At 35.3% G+C, this 17729-nt stretch overlaps 2 protein-coding genes across 3 annotated transcripts; both read right to left on the bottom strand.

Annotated features, from left to right (window-relative positions):
* Positions 1 to 1176: 1176 nt before the first annotated feature.
* On the bottom strand, positions 1177 to 12242 carry cfap107 (cilia and flagella associated protein 107). 2 transcript variants are annotated; one of them, XM_087271589.1, is made up of 4 exons: positions 11578 to 11653; positions 7076 to 7186; positions 4541 to 4715; positions 1177 to 2187 (listed from the first exon to the last, which is right to left on the bottom strand). In XM_087271589.1, exons 2-4 carry the CDS (start codon positions 7127 to 7129, stop codon positions 1931 to 1933), a joined length of 486 nt encoding a protein of 161 aa, XP_087127715.1. In that variant the 5' UTR covers positions 7130 to 7186; positions 11578 to 11653; the 3' UTR covers positions 1177 to 1930.
* Positions 12243 to 13162: 920 nt separating this feature from the next.
* Positions 13163 to 15394, bottom strand: aadacl4 (arylacetamide deacetylase like 4). The gene is given in 4 exon segments (NM_001172642.1): positions 13163 to 14243; positions 14335 to 14398; positions 14473 to 14698; positions 15205 to 15394. Coding segments are annotated over 4 exon segments (1239 nt in total). The 5' UTR covers positions 15370 to 15394; the 3' UTR covers positions 13163 to 13459.
* Positions 15395 to 17729: the final 2335 nt, after the last annotated feature.

Below are 17729 nucleotides of genomic sequence, written 5' to 3'. Positions count from 1 at the left end.
CAACAGAGAAGAGAAAGGTTGTCTTTTTTTAGGGTACATTTAAAAATGTACAAAAATAAATAGTTTTTAAAATACAGAGGCCAAGAGAGTGATAACGTGCTGCAATTTAAGAAAACATGCAATTACAAAAAACATCAGCAAATTAAGATTTGATAGCACACATGCTCATCCTCACACAATATTTTCACACAATGTGAACAAATTATTAAAACGTGCTGCATTTTCTCACAACACTTGCAAAAACATCAAAACGTGACGGATGCCACTGTGCTGTGACGATTGCTCAGTTGTAAGTTGCTAAGTTGTAGGTGATCTTGGTGAGTTTTTTGTTTTATTGTTTTAACATCCTGATTCCCTTGTCTTTTGTATTTTATTAGCCTTAATAACCATAACCTTGAGACATTTCTGTTGTACTATTAGAAAAAGTTGTGAGAAAATGCAGCACGTTTTCATAAATTGTTTGCATTGTGGGAAAATGCAGCATGTTTTTATAAATTGTTTGCATTGTGAGAGAATGCAGAGCATTTTATTAATTATTTTTTTAATTTGTGTGTTTTTTGTTTTTGTTTTTGCTTTTTTGTAATTGCACGTTTTCATAAATTGCAGCATGTTAAGCTCTCTTGGCCACCATATAAGCATGGCAAATAAAGTGCAGTTTTAAAAAAAAAAGAAAGGAAAAAAATATGAATTGTCAGTTTAACTTTTATATTTATAATTCACTATTTTATGGATAGTATTTTTATGGATAGTTAAAAGTCCCATCTTTCATCTCTCTTCAAAAAATAAAAAGAAATCAAGATAGCCAATATGTTTTAAAGAGCAAAATGCAATAATATTTCCAATTCGATTAACTTGCAGTTAGTGAAGGGGGGACCTTCATCATCTTGCATCTCTAAGAAGTAGAAATCAGATTGGATGCAAAATAAAATCAGGATTACAGTATGAATTAACATTACTAGGTATGTCGAAGAAAAGAACAACTTACTGAAGTATCGCATCCCAATTATCACTGAATCAGTGATTCAAAAGAAAAGAAAAAAAAAAACAGCGTGTCATGGAACTTACCTCAGGAAAGCCATTAAAACAACAGTTCAAAAAAAATCTGCCATCATTTAAACATGCCTAACTTTTTCTTCTGTCAAACACAAAGTAAAAATGTTTAACAACAAACAGCCATTGACATGCATAGTATTTTTTATTTTCTTATTTATTTAACAAATATGGTTATGAATGTCACACTAAATATTATATAATGCACATTTTAAATATTTATATAGCAACAACAAACTGGAAAATAATATAACAATCAACATATTGATTTAACTTTAGTTTTAATTATGTTGATCCTATCTCTAATATAATTTAAAACTTACATACATTGGGCAGCACGGTGAGTAGTATGATCGCCTCACAGCAAGAAGGTTGCTGGTTCAAGCCCCGACTGGATCAGTTGGCATTTTTGTGTGGTGAAATGTATGAATGATCATTTTGCTTATTGCATGTTCTCCCAGTGTTGGCGTAAGTTTCCTCATGGGTGCTCCGGTTTCCCCCACAAGTCCAAAGACACGCTATAGGTGATCTGGGTAAGCTAAATTGTCAGAAGTGTATGTGTGTAAATGCTGGAGTGTATGGTTGTTTCACAGTGGAAGGGATAAAGGGAATAAGCTGAAAATAAAATGATTGAATGAACTTTCATACATTTACAAACATTAAATGCTAAACATCTAAAGCACTGTCATCAAACAGTTAAATCCTACCACAGTACAGTACAGTACAGTATGTCTTTTTTATTGTCTATCCTCAAACACATCAAAATGCTCCCATTTTTAAGTGCCATATTGATCAATAAAGCAAGAAATTGAAGCCCTCTCTCCAGACTGAGACTAGGGTGGCACTGCAGGGTTGAAGGCGCTGAGACAAAGGCTAAGGGTCACAGCGGGCTGGCTGGATTACTGGAGACCTGCCTGCAGGGTCTGGGTTTCAGTGCCAACTCCTGCCTGCTGTGGTTGGCAGGGTGCTGACTGCTGGAGAAGCGCTTGGGCATGCTGACGTGGCGGGAATGACAGAAGGAGCTGATGGGGTGCAGAGGGTACGAAGCCTTATACAAGCTTAATGTAGGCACAACTGCCCGCTGTTGTTCCACACGAGTGCGCCAACACTCAGCCAAGCCAAACTTAGTAGGGGGGCCTGTGTGTGGAAGAAACAAGAGATGAAAAGTAAGAGAGACATTACAAAGAGGAAAATGTTCAAACAGGATACAAGTAAAGCTTCTGTGTCACTATGCTGCCACCAAACAGAAGCAGTAATGTCTCCACAAAAAACAATGTTTAAAAGGGCAAAGCACAGCGGGAAGATTTCTGGTGATTAAAATAAAATGTGAATATGGAATCACCAAAAGTTTTATATTTATTTCGTTTTTATGTTGTTTTCACTTACTATTTTGGTTTATTTCAGTTTTAGTTCAACTTTGTATTCTAGATTTTTCTATTATTATATCGTTTATTGATGTACATAAATAGTTAGACTGATATGACTAAAAATAAAATAGTACTGAATGATTAGTGTAAAATACAGTAAATAAAATGACAATAAAAATAGTTTAATATAAGAATAAACTAATTTACCATAACAGAGAATTACTGAAATATCACTAAAATAAGACTATATTATGAATAATTATGTGGATTATTTATCAGTCCCATTTTGAGCGAATGGTTCTTGAGATAAAGAAAATAATGTTTTAATAGATTTTTGTGTGTTTTCATGACAGAACACAGAAATTTGTTAATTTTCCAATAATTTTGAAGAAGAAAACATAACAAAATGTCTTACTTTAGGTTGTAAATATATCCCTGCACAATCCTGGATGGATTGATTGTTGCTAAACAAATGTGTTAATAAACGTATTAATTAAAATGAGAAACGACACAGTTCTTAAGTCTCTTTTGGGACAACTTAACTATTTTACGTTCAATCCACTTACATTTGTAAAAGTAAACTTAATCAACTTGTGTTAGGACAGCATTACGGATTTCTGGGGAATCCAGTATTTATTTTTACAGTGTATATTTTGTTTTGTTATCATTTATTAATTTTTTTTTTCGACTTAGTGCCTTTATTAATCAGGGGTCGCCACAGCAGAATGAACCACCAACTTATCCAGCATATGTTTTACAGAGCGGATGGTCTTCCAGCTGCAACCCAACTCTGGGAAACACCTATACACACTCATTCAAACACATACACTGCGGACAATTTAGCTTACCCAATTCACCTGTACCGCGTGTCTTTGGACTGGGGGAAACCGGAGCACCCGTAGGAAACCCACGGCAACACTGGGAGAACATGCAAATTCCACACAGAAACGCCAACTGGCTCAGCTAGAGCTCAAACCAGCGACCTTCTTGCTGTGAGCCTCATTCAGGCTACTGTTTAATTATGAAATTTAAATACTGCATTTTAGTGACATTTTAAACACTGTTTTAGCTGAAATAGACTGTCAGATGGTCATCATAACCAAAAAAAGTACATTTGAAAATTCATTTACTTTTGGTGCTTCACACCTTTTCATTGGTCATTTTTTTGTTTCAGGAATAAGTTCGAGATTTAGAATAAAAGTTACTTGTAAAATATTTTCTCTATTAAAAAAACAGTACAGATACAGATACAAATATGCCAGATTGTATGTTTTGCTGCACAGCTGGATGTTGAACTCATGAAAACTAATTGTGTGCACTAACAAAACCTGATTAGCTGAAGTCACACCCAAGCGACAGCCTAACAGAGGATTCCACTTGGTCTTAAAACTCATGTATGGGACAAATTCTGCAGCTTTGTCGGTGAGGTGTGGGTCTTTCAAACCACTCGAACCCCTTGTAATTAACTTAAAATAGTGTGTTGTTAATCACTGCAACTGAGTGAAGTCAGCAACTTAAACTATTACCAGTTCAATTCATTAGTGACTCATTCAGAACAATTTGTGAACTAAATCAGTTGATTCATTGTAAAGTTCAGACTCAAAAGTACATGTTCAATCAATCGATCATCACCTTTTCTGTAATAAACTTGCATAGTTTGGAGTGAACCACCTTGAAATTTCAATCTTTCCTCACACAAAGCCACTGCATGGATCATAAGAATTCACTTTGATGTGAATTTAGTGCAATTTCATCTTTCATAAAGCTTGAAAGGCTCAGTAGCTGAGCTATTGAACACTATACTTCTCACACAAAAGAAAAGAGAGTTCGTACAAGTTCACTGGAACAACATGAGAGCATGTAAATGATGACTGCATTTTCATTTTTCATCTAACCATCATGTAAATCACCCTCTGGCAAATAACACACACCGGCTTCTCGTGCGCATTTGCAAAAGTTGTCTGATGAAGAATAATTAAAAAGCATTGGAATCGAAATTAAAGCCAGTGTGTTGTAACAAAACTGATATCCATAATGATTAACAAGGGATATTCTCCAACATTATTCAAAGCACAGACCGGACTGCATTAAAAGCCATCTGGAGTGAAAGGAATGCTTAATACCTTGGACTGGGTGGTCTGACCTCTCTGGGACCCAGGCCAGTTTGTCATGGTGCCAGGAGCGCAGTGTGGGCAGAGAGGAGGAGGTCTGACGCCCGTAAGACTCATCATACAGGGACACCAGGTAGTGGGAGGACGGGACATCATGATGAGAAAGTAACTGCCTTGAGGGAACGCCCTAAAGTATGGATTAAACACATACACACCATTTATCAGAGCAGTGAAAGGCAGAACAGATCTGTTATAAGGGACAGGTATAAAAATTGCATGTTGGTTATTGAAGATAAAACACATAAAATCGCAAATGTGTCTGTTATTTTGTCATAATGAATGATCAACTTTATATCTCAGAAGTCAATAATTAAAGGGATAGTTCAACTAAAAATTAAAATTCTGAAACCATTGACTTTCAAAGTAATTGTTTTTTCCTACCATGGAATTTAATGGTTACAGGTTTTCAGCTTCCTTCAAAATATCTTTTGTGTTAAACAGATATGAAATATATATATTTTTTTGTAAATTCTGGTAAAATACAGACTTAGAACTACTGTTAGAATTACACAATGTCAAGAGATAATTTCAATATTGAGAAAATTCTATGTACTTAAAATTGTGAGACTAATTGTGCAGAAACAGTGAGAATTGGAGGTTTACAATACCGGTCAAAAGTATGTTGTTGATGTTTTTAAGAAAATGATTATGTTCATCAAAGCGGCATTTATCAAATGTTAAAAAAAAAAAAAGTAAAATTGTTAAATATTTACAGTTTTAAATATCTGCTTTCTTATTGTATGTAGTTTTAATGATTTTATTGTATTTCTGAAGGATCATGTGACTGAAGACTAGAGTAATAAAGCTGAAAATTCATCTTTAAAATCCCTGGAATAAATTATTAAATTAAACTAAAAAAATACTTTTAAACAGTTATTTTATAGTGCAACAACATGTCACAATTTTATCATTTGTACTGTATCTTTCTTTAAATAAATGCCGCCTTGGTTAGCATGATAGGCTTATTTTAAAGCATTTAAAAATCCCAACTGACCCCAAACTTTTGACTGGTAGTGTATATCTTAAATATCTAAGACCTTTTAAATTCATTCTAAAAAAAAAATATTTTTCTTTTTTTATTTAAATTATCATATTTAAAATTGTTACAATATATGTAAGCAAAAAAAAAAAAATCAATTATTATCACAATAGCAATTTAATTACCTGAATTACTTAAGAATTACAGCCCCAAATCAGAAAATCTTGGGACATTATGGAAAATGCAAATAAAAAAAGAAAGAAATTATTTCTAAATTTATTTTGACTTGTATTTCATTGCAGACAATCAAACAAACATTATTTATTATGTTCCTTGTATTTTTTTTAATAAACACATATTCCAATTTCGGTTCTTGCAACACATTTCAAAGAAAGTTAGAACAGCATAGCACCACTTTGTAATGTTGCAATTCCTTGCTTCCAGACGGCACTTCTGGACACTGTTAACATAGGGCTTCCTTTTGGCACAGTACAGTTTTAACTGACATTTGTGGATGTAGTTATGTATTGTGGTACTTGACAAAAGTTTGGCAATGTAGTCCTGACCCCATGTGGTGATATTGATTATAAATGAATGCCGATTCTTGATGCAGTGCCGTCTGAAGGATCAGAGATCGCGGTGGTTCTGCTTGTTTGTGCTTGTCCTTTACACACCGAAATTCCTCCAGATTCCTTAAATCTTTTAATTATGTTATGCACTGTTGAAGGTGAAATATTCAAATGTCTTCCTATCTTACTTTGAGGAACATTGTTTTTTTAAATAATTTTCTCAGGTATTTGTTGACAAACTGGCCATCCTCAGCCCATCTTTGCTCCCACAGGACTAGACTTTTTTTGGATGCTGCTTTACCATATCATAATTATAATCACCTGTTGACATCACCTGTTTCAAATCACATCATTATTTAACCAATTTACCTGATTGATAGTCCTAAACTGCTCCTGTGCCAACTTTTTTGGAATCTGTTGAGGGTCTAAATGACAGGAAAAGATCTATATTTACAAATCAAATAAAGTTGACCAGACAAAACATGAAATATTTTGTGTTCATATTGTCTGCAATGAAATACAGGTCAAAGTAAATTTGTTTCATTTGCATTTTCCATACTGTCCCAACTTTTTCTGATTTGGGGTTGTAAATTCTGATTTGAAAAAAGTCAGAAAAGGTCTTAAGTGTTAAATTATGAGAAATAAACCTGCAGCTGAGAGTGACAAGTCTGAATTGTGAGATAAACAGTCATTTCCTTCTTCATATTTGATTCTAAAGCTTCCTTAGAAATCTGCATCTGCACGAAAAGAATCGCTCAATCAAATTAAGCTGGACCACCACTGTTTTTTGCAATGCAGTTTAGTGGCATGTTGAGTTTAATGACATGTTTCTCTTCTATATATGCCTGCTGCCTGTCATCAAAACCGAACATGATTTGCTCGCTGGTGTGTTTGTGATGTTTAGTAAATGATGCATGAACTGATGGATTTGTCCCAAACCTCTGATCTGCGAAGAGCCTTTCGCCGCATGACAACATCAGGCCTGTGCAACATGTGCGGTATGTAGTCCAGCCTGTTGGAGCTGTTTGCTGTCTTACACTCTCGAGCGAACTGTCTCACCACACACACACACACACACACACATAAGAAACACAAAAAACTCTCAGCAAACAAATCCCACGCTCAGCAGAGCTTGCGGTCCCCTATTGATCGCAGATGTACTCTCTCAGGTCTGTTCCTGACTTGGGAACTGCAGCATGTCTTGCATCAATCCCATTTGTCTGCCTTTAGTCTGTGCTGACCAAGCTGATCAGCAGTGCTAATCGCTTTTGCATAGATCTGAGCCCTCTCTGAACAACTGAAGCCCTTTCAGGCTTTAAACATTGCACACTGACAACTGCTTAAGTAGTGTGTTAACTACTCCAAACAAGAGTGATTAGTACTTGACTCAAATTAATAGTTCCCAATTTTTGTTTGAAATGAAAAACAATTTTTTAAATGAAATACAGATTAATGGGTGGCCTGCTGCCTAAGTGGGTTTCCTCCAGGTGCTTAGTTTCCCCCACAGTCCAAAGACATGCGCTATAGGTGAATTGGATAAACTAAACTGGGTGTACTGTATGTGTGTTTGTAAATGAGAGAGTGTATGTGTGTTTCCCAGCACCAGGGATTCATGAGTTAGTGTACTCTTAGTGGTGGGTTGTGGCTGGAAGGGCATCCGCTGTATAAAAAAAAAAATAAATAAAAAAATAAAAAAACATATACCAGAGTAATTGGTGGTTCCTTTCTGCTGTGGTGACCCTTGATAAACAGGGACTAAGCCAAAGTAAAGAGTGGGTGAATATTCATTCATTCATTTTCTTTTCGACTTAGTCCCTTTATTTATCATGGGTTGCTACAGGGGAATGAACCACCAACTTATCCAGCATATGTTTTATGCAGCGGATGCCCTTCCAGCTGTAACACATCACTGGGAAGTGAATGAGAAATAATCAGCAGTTTTGAATTCAGTGACGTTTGATTTGAATGGCTTAGATAACCCAAATGTACAGTATTTATTTTTTTATTTTTTGGACTTGGTCCTTTTTATTACATATTCACTAAACTATTTGCATGCATAATGAAAAATTGGTGATGTATGTGGCAAACAGAGATTGAGGGTTGATCTTTGATATGCTTTGGATTACTAAAATGGTTTGTGAAGCTTTAAAAACTTGATAAATCATTTGTTTTGATGAGTGAATGAGTTAAAAGCAAATTTCACCCTGGATCATAAAACCACTCCTATGTTGGGGGAAATGGCCAAAAATATGTCAAAATTATATATATATATATATATATATATATATATATATATATATATATATATATATATATATATATATATATATATATATATATATATCTATATCAGTTGGCATTTCTGTGTGGAATTTGCATGTTCTCCCCGTGTTCATGTGGGTTTTAGGTGCTCCAGTTTCCCCTACAAGTCCAAAGATATGTGCTATTGGTGAATGGGGTAGGCTAAAATTCTGAAAGGTCTGAATGACAGGATAAGATGTATATTTCAATTCAAATCAAATGTCTTCCTATCTTTTTTTTCAGTGTGTTTCCCAGTTTCCCCAGCTGGAAGGGCAGCCACTGCGTAACCCAGTGTCACTTAGAGAATAGATTAACGCGATATTTTTTTTATCGCGCAAAAAGAGTCCCACGTTAACACAGCACATTAAAGCTGATAATGGCCCACCACTAATAGATTTCTGTAATTTTATTTTATGACAAAAATCATTCGAATATTAAGTAAAGATCTTGTTCCATAAAGACATTTTGAATTTTCGTTCTGTAAATCTAGCATAACTTAATATCGATTAGTAGTATGCATTGCTAAGAATGGAATTTAGACAATATTAATGTGATTTTCACCTTGAACCCTCAGATGTTCAAATCTTAGCCAAATATTACCATATCTTAACATAGCAAAAGCTTATTTATTCAGCTTTCACATTAATCTCAGTTTCCAAATATTGTCACATTACTGTTTTTGTGAGCCAGACTCACATTATCAAACTGCATAAATCAGAAATTTTTACACAAGCAGAGGATAAATATGACAGAAATAGATAAATGTGTACAAAATGAAGAAAATAAATGCTTGTTACTAAATATTCTTTATTTGTATAAACAAGCCATTCTGAGTATTTTAATAAGAATAAAGTATATTATTAATGAAAATTTAATTAAACTATACCAGGGGCGTCCAAACTCAGTCCTAGAGGGCCGGTGTCCTGCTGAGTTTAGCTTCAATTTGCTTCAACACACCTGCCAAGACGTATATCTTATAAGAGCTTGATTGGCTGTTTCAGGTGTGTTTGATTTGGTTTGGAGCTAAACTCTTCAGGACACCGGCTTCAGGACCGTGTTTGGCAGCCACTGATCTAGACTTCATCTCAATTACATTAACTTTTTTTTTCCTTCAGCTTAGTCCCTTTATTCATTAGGGGTTGCTACAGTGGAATGAACCAGCAACTTATCCAGCATATATTTTACACAGCAGATTCCTTCTTGCTGCAACCCAGTACTGGAAAACATCCATACACACTCATTCACACTCATACATTACGGCCAATTTAGTTCATCCAATTCACCTTTACCACATGTCGTTGGACTGTGGAGGAAACCCATGCCAACATGCAAACTCCACACAGAAATGCCATCTGACCCAGCCAGGACTCGAACCAGCTTGCTGAGAGGTGACAGTGCTAACCCATGAGCTAACCACAATAGCACATAAATTAAACAACGATTTTTTCGTAAATTAGGATATTTGTTAGGTGCAAGGTTCAAAATCATAAGAATAAATATTGTCTAAAAAAACTCAACCAGAGATAGGCTACTTTTTTTTGACACAAGAACACTACAATCTGCCTTAAAATATGTGTGCAAGGCTGCTTTTAAGGTTACAGTAGTGATGGACGTTCGGATTTTCTAATGAAAACTTTTGTGACAATCTTCCCAGGTTTGTACTCAACATGAAAAATATGTAGACAGCAATCATAATTCCAGTCAGATAAAACATTACCATGATCTGAAAAGTTTCTTACAATTAAGTTATGTAACCCAACTGAAGCAGGTTTCACTTGTTTAAGTTCCATCTCGGTTTTCTGTGATGAAATAAAATTACGTTCCCCCAGATCCGTTTCTCAGTTTACCCGCACTGCAGTTTTTCAAGTAAAGTTTAGTCACAGGCACAGTATGCTGTCATGTACTGATTGTGTTCGCTTCACCATCTGCTGAATCACCAATGCGCAATATTATCGGTTCACCGCTTCTTAAATCTGATCTCAGTGTACTGTTACTAAATAAGTAAATATTGGTTTATTTCGATTCAAAGGCGGGTATCAGGCATGTTAAAAGTAAGTTGTTTGTGGATAAGTGCTCAACGTTACTGGAGATGTGAATCATTTCAAATGATTCAGTTCAATATGGTAAATTAGTTCAACAGGTTCACTTAGAAGATCCGGTTAATCGGTTTAAATGATTGGTTTGCGAGATCGGCAATACAGAAATAAAACCCATTGTTGGCACAAATATGTTCATTTCTACTCAGGTTGTATTTAATGTTGTCACCATGCTGTTGTCAGCTCCGGCCATTGTTTTTGTCGCGGGAGCAACAATGAGGATGCCTGGAGGAGAACCGACAAGATCTGTCCGCATGATTACAGACTCTGAAGGTGCTGAACGGGTCAAACACCTGCCGTAAAACAGGCACCGCGAAGTAAACGGATTTAGGCCACTTCTAAAAGGCATACAGTAGGTATGTATTAAATACATTTACAAAGACGAAAAGGACAGTTAGTTTTGTATGAACACAATACAGTTTCAGTTAGTTCTAGTTTAAAAAAAAAAATTCTTTTTTCAGTTAATGAAAATGTTTATTTAATTCTAGTTTTCGTTTTCGTTAACTATAATAACATCGGTTGCCGTTTTTTTTTATCAGATATACACCACAATATAGAAATAGCTACTTTGTTTGGCTATAACTTAAAGTTTGGTTTAAGCCAAAAAAAAAATAATTGCAATTTGGGTCATTCACTGCTTGTCAGGCATTTTTATTTGTATCAACTTAAATTCAAGATTTAATTTTATTTTTAAAAGAAATGAAAACACAGTTGTGCTATTTCTGCTATGGCAAAAATAGCAGTAGTGCATGCAAGTCTATGTATTTGATATTAGTTCAATCACAATTCTATCTGCAAATTATGAGTACACAATGATACAATTGAAGTCATACAATACAAGTATATTCTCCAGAGTAATAGTGTACCTACTTGTAATTTCTCCTCCACCCAATTACCAATGAGCACTTTGTTGCCATACTTCTGCTCTATTTTCCAACCAGGCTGGCTCCACTTGTCATAAGGGTTTTGCATTTTATACATGCTGTATTGTTATAGTTCAAACTCCTCACAGTCTGCAGACCTCCAGCAGGATCAGATACTCACTTATGATATAGATCACCGGCTCTCTATAGCCATCAAAGCAGGAGACATTCTAGAGTTCTGTTGCCATGGACACAACAAACACTAGTGCTGGCGCAATGGGAGCAGCTGCAGCAAGAGAAGTTTCATCAGATTCCTTTAAACGCACCATGCAAATGCTGACTACACTCTGAATGATGATAATTAGCTTTACTTGTAGCACCAAAGGAAAGACTGCAGTCTCATACAAATGAGGCTGTACAAAGGACATGAGATGTGGAAGGAATTTTTAATGTATCGCACTCTGAAATATCATTCATGATTCAACGGACAAATTAAGCATTGTTTGGACTTAACAAAAAGAGTTTGGAACTTATAAAGTCAATCAAAAACAGTTGAAATCACAATCCCTGGTAAATCAAATACTAAATACTGCTGAATGTAAATGATTCTTAAAAGGAATAAAAAATAAAAAAAAGTTTTACTGTAGATTGCAGCAGAGCATTGCTTAATGTTTAACAGGCTTGGTTCCCGATGTTATTTTTCTATTAATTTTTTCCAAAGTGATTACAAAAGTAAAGGTCTTTACGTGTTATAATCCATGAACCAAATCAACCAGCTCATTATAACTATAAAGGGCCTTGATGTCCCTACAAGATTAAGTCAGTCATATCTATCTATCTATCTATCTATCTATCTATCTATCTATCTATCTATCTATCTATCTATCTATCTATCTATCTATCTATCTATCTATCTATCTATCTATATATATATATATATATACACACATAATGACATTCTGAGGCTTTAATATAAATGGGCAAACCTACACACATATAAGTACAATGATGAGTCTCTTGATATGTGTTTTCCTAATTTTATGCCATTTCCTTTAATTGGAAAAGTAAAAAAAAAATATATATATATATATATATATATATATATATATATATATATATATATATATATATATATATATATATATATATATATATATATATATATATATATATGTGTGTGTGTGTGTGTGTTATTTGACATTTCCCTTACTGCTTTGCTGATTTTAGTGATTGTAAAAAGTAGATAAATTGAACAAATTAAAATAATTTTTAATATTTGTATTGTCCTTAACAAGGTATTTCATGATATAAGTAATTTTGGTAACATATGTGTTGTTTTCATAATGATATTAAAGAGCCACTATTATGGGTTTTTGAAAATGACCTTCCATGCAGTGTGTAACAAAGCTTGTGAAGTGAAATATGCCAACGCAATCTCACAGCAATTCGTAACTTTTTGATTTAGTGCTGATTCGTATGAATTTGTATGATCTAATTCGTACTGTTTAGTATGATTTGCTCATCACCCAATGACGGTTGGGGTTAGGGGTGGGGTGCCAAGCTTCCTGTTTAAAATCCTACATTTTCGTATGACTGAACTCGTACGAATTTGTACAAATTAGCCACTAAACTGACAAAACGTAAAAATTCTTACGTGCAGGCGCCGTTATTAGCAGCAGGCTAGCGCAGAAATTTCATTGAAAATACTGGGGTAAAATTAATTTCCATATTTTAAAGACAAGGCGGGGAATTTTTTTTTTTTTTAGAGCAGTGCTTCTTGTTTGGTCTGATAGCCACTTTATATCGTATCTCAGCCAGGCAGTGAGAATCACTGTTTTTTTTAAAGAAGTCAGATCTTAAACATGGCAATTTTGTATGGGATGACAATTCAAATTAAAAGTCTGTGCATATACCGCATTTTCTGATTGGTTGATATTACTTCACAGAATCATATACAGTATATTTTCTCTAAAAATGTAACATTATCATTAAAAATCTAACTTTTACAGGCAGACTTCTGTATTTAGAAACTTCTTACCATTCCTAATATTTTGCCTTCTCAATCATAGAGACTTTACATATCTTACAATGCTGTCCAATCCCCTTTGGGATGACTGAAATGTCAACCAGCCCTGGTTGAAGAAACTGATGACCCCATGAAAGCCCTCAGGTAGGTGTTCCCATGTGACGTCCACTCCTAAATCCCTCAGTCGCTTCTGGTACAGAAAGCCATCATCTCTCAGCACATCAAACTCACAGGTCAAAACAAAAGCGGGAGGCACAAGACAAAGAACATCGTCCTCAGCTAGTAACGGGGAGATCTCTGGATCAAGGCCTTGTTTGACGATGTGATATACATCAGCATCATGGCTTGAAAGATCCTGCTGACATCTTGCTTGTTTTATGAACTGAGGTGGAAGACTGTTCGGATCCAGCCATTTCTTATAGCGAAGTTTTAACTCGGCAGGAACATGCCTGCCTTCCAGAATCTGCTGGCTCACGGACGTGTTCCCGTTGAGGTACTGCAGGAAATAAAACACCGTTCGGCCTCTGAACAATATGGGCACAGAGTGGTTCTGCTGGTATGAGGGCAGGTGGAAATCTGCCATCTGCAGGGCCGGGTAGATGAGAACCTGGGCACAGGGAGATGGCAGATGACCGTCCTGTGTCTTCGACAGCCTCTGGCAGAGAGCGGCTGCCAGGTTCGCCCCTGCGCTGTCGCCACCAACTGCCACCTTGCATGGGTCAACTCCGAAATCAGTCGCTGCTATTGAAAGGAAGTGGCGAGTCGCGACCTCACAGTCATCCAGGTGGGCAGGATACCTGTGCTCGGGGGCCAGGCGGTAACTAAACAATGGGAAACAGAGATGGAATAAATCATAAATCTAAACAGGCCAGCACTGAACAGCAAAAGTGAGGATGTCAAAAGTCAGCTAACCCAACAGACACAACTGTCGTATCACTCTTCAGTGATATATGCTGACACACTTCATCGTAATCATCTGCGGAGGAAGAGACAAAGACGTGTTAAGTATCAATGGAAAAGTGGTTCAATGTTTAAATGAGCGCTTATTACCAATGCAGCCAAACATCCATCCGCCACCATGAAAGTAAACCAGTCCTCTTTTTTTCTCTCCCGAGGCAGCTGTAGGCTCATACACCCTCACTGGAACTGTACTGAAGGTCAAGTCCTTAATACGGAGCCCGTGGGGTACTGACCTTTTGCAGGTCATTATATGACATCTGCACCATCCCACAAAATTATACTGATGGCACAGGCCCAGTCGCTCCAGAATATAGCCCTAAAGATGATTTGAATACAAAAGAGACTCATTGACAATGATTGGCCGATTCATAAAACTTACATTGTGATTAAATGTGCCATTTAGTGGGTAAAGCAGTTTCTTGGGCATTTGAATTCTGCAGTCATATTCTGAGATAAGCAGAAAAGCTCAAATCTCTTTATCTTGCCCTTGAGAGAATATGAATCTTGTGGTTGAAAAACACTTGCTCTATGTCTGGTGTATTCCCAGTTTTAATAAATTGCACCTCACTGAAGGGTTATTAAATAACTCTTTTGAGTGCTGTTGTCTTAAGCTTTCTAAATCACAGAGAATAATTTCATTTACAACTACAAATTTCAGGAGACATTATCATCTTGCAATGTGGAGAACATTTGGAAAAATTAAACACAAGCTTTAGTATCTTTAGACTGCTGTGGAGATGAGAATTTAACAAGAAATTGGACAAAAGGAATAAATTTGCCAGAGAAAGGGAAAAAATGATAATAAACAGCATGAACACTCACCAAACAGGTGATCCCCATATATGTGCAATGGATTACACGTAGTTTTGCAGGACTGTCAACTCCAGGAGGAATATTTACATTTCTCAGCTCAAAGTAGACCAGTAAACAAAAAGCAGCAAAAAGTGCTGCAAATGCACTGATGAGAATTGCAGTTGCTGTGTTCATGACTGCTTCGGCTTGCTGCACGGACCACAAAGACAGTTCAAAATACATGTTCCCACCCTTTTATATACAGGTGCAAGGTCAATGTGTGACTGTTGTTGTTACATCATGACAAGATATTCCAAACCTTTTAAATACCCCCTGGTGGAAGGGTGGAGTATATAAAAATCCCATCCTCTATGGATTAAAATAGACATGAGCAAAAGTTAAACATCTAATTATTAAATATATCCTTCCATTCTTGAGTTTGGTTTATTAATTTGATTCTGAATATAGTGGAGCACAGACTTTTATGAACTATCTATAGCAAGCTAGAGGTGATAATGATTACAATACAGTGAGTTTATGAAACAGTGTCAGCAGAAATGAGTAACAGGCTTAGAGTAAAGCATAAGGGCCTTGTTCTCATCTATAGCCTACTATCCAAGGAAATTAGAGGCCTGATCAGTCTATGAATGAAAGAAATCCTGACAAAAGGCTTATCCTCAGAAGCTACTGTATTCTAGCTAACAAGACAGCTAATTAAAATATAATTAACAATTATAACAACAACACATGTGAAATGAATGTTTACATTGAGATAATTGATAGTGGAATGGCTTTAGAGAAGACAAACGCTGCATATTCATTAGGCGAAAATTTGCTTTATTTACTCTTAATCCTATTAAAATGACTATGCAAATTCACATTAATAATAAACCTATCTTCCATGACAGTCAATGTTTGTAAAGTGGCTATTACTAAAAACACATCTGATTTTTATTTATTTATTTTTTATTGTGAAATTTCACTGTTGATCTGTAGATGGCAGTGACACTCTAACTGAAAGAAAAACAAATCATTTTGTGTTTAGCATCATCATGCTTCTATACATCTACAAGAAAACAGAAAAGGCCTCACGAGTGAACACAAAACAGAGGAAAATGGCTCTACGTTATTCTGAAATACTAAAAATTAAGTTTTATTGTCTGTGTTTAAACACCATATCCAGAAATGGGTAAATTGAAGTGAAACATGCATTTTAGTCCACCAGACAACCATTAAGCCTTCTCTGAGAGTTGCTGGGCCATTACTAAGAGGCACAGCATAGCACAATGCATTCTTTGTGAGGCTGCGTTTCGACCCAGTCCAGTCTGATCAGCCCTCCATTCAGCTTTTAAGCAGGAGAAGCAGAGGCCAGGCCAAAAATCACAGTCTGGAATCTCCACAGCGGCTCCTGGGTTTACTGTGAGTTTAAGAGTCATTTACAAAGGTCTGCATGTTCTGGCGGTGGAATACTTCCCTACCCCGAGTCTGAGCTCTGTGGACTGAAAAGAGCAACAGGAAAAGGAAAGTAACCACATTTAGGACATACAGAACATTTGTTCAGTTACACAGGTCTCACACTTACAGTGCTTAGCATAAATGAGTACACATTTTTTTTTATATCAATTTCTCAATCAATTTGGCCAATAGTTTTTGGTACAAAACGACTGATTATATTAAACAGTCATATCTACTGTATTAAAATGAGAGTTTGGTCACCTAAAATCTTTACGAATAGAATGATTAATTTACATACAAATTCAAATGAGTTATTGCAAAAATATAACAATAATAAATCAACAAAATTGTTTTTTTCTCTCTCTCTTGATATTTTTCTGTTTATTAACATTTTATTTAATATTTTAAGCAGTTATTAACATTTTATTTAATTTTTTAAGCAGTTTATTAACATTTTATTTAATGTTTTTCCCCCAACATTCTCAGACTTTGATCTTATTATTGTTTTGTGTTTGTTTTTTGTTAGATTGAATCCAGTTTTGGCTTTGGTACTGACTAAGCTAATGTATATGCATAAGTATATTATTGTAAAGCATCCTATAGAAAATATTAATTTAAAAGAGAGGTCTGTGAGAAGTGTAGTTGTTGTGCTAAGCATATATTGTAAAGTTTGGAAGTTTAGAAAAAAGACTACCAAAAAGTTTTAGTATGTTAACCACAGTTCAGAATATATCTACACAATATTGACTATGATTATATTGAATATTGACACAAGTTACTTGGTAGCTTAACGCTAGGCTCACTCGGAACCTGCACACACAGAAATCTGCAAATTTCCACAGATTTTTAGCCCATCGTTTAGTATTTACTTTTGTAAATTTTTGTAAATGTGTGTAAATTTGTATTTGTTCAGTTTTTAAATTAATTTCACTAATATTATTGTGATATAATGACAGTAATATTAAAATGTCCATATGATTTATTTACAAAAGTTAAGTTTGTACAATAACATTTTCTGTATTTTAGTAGTTAAATTATATAGGACACTAGCTTTGTTTACCAAATAAGTGGATCTAATTGAATTTGCATTGTAAAGCATA

This window comes from Danio rerio, chromosome 11, assembly GCF_052040795.2.
Source record: "Danio rerio strain M-AB ecotype USA chromosome 11, GRCz13ab, whole genome shotgun sequence".
In the NCBI taxonomy this organism is placed as follows: Eukaryota; Metazoa; Chordata; class Actinopteri; order Cypriniformes; family Danionidae; genus Danio; species Danio rerio.
Note: the sequence above shows the minus strand (reverse complement) of the source record. Positions and strands in the feature narration are given on the sequence as shown.

What these genes read in the sequence shown, in the direction of transcription:
- cfap107 (XM_087271589.1), bottom strand. Translation starts at nt 7,129, where the DNA reads ATGTTGCACAGGCCTGATGTTGTCATGCGGCGAAAGGCTCTTCGCAGA. An exon ending in AGGCTCTTCGCAGATCAGAG is followed by an intron (nt 4,716 to 7,075) that starts GTTTGGGACAAA and finishes TCCATACTTTAG; the next exon opens with GGCGTTCCCTCAAGGCAGTT. An exon ending in GTCAGACCACCCAGTCCAAG is followed by an intron (nt 2,188 to 4,540) that starts GTATTAAGCATT and finishes TTCCACACACAG; the next exon opens with GCCCCCCTACTAAGTTTGGC.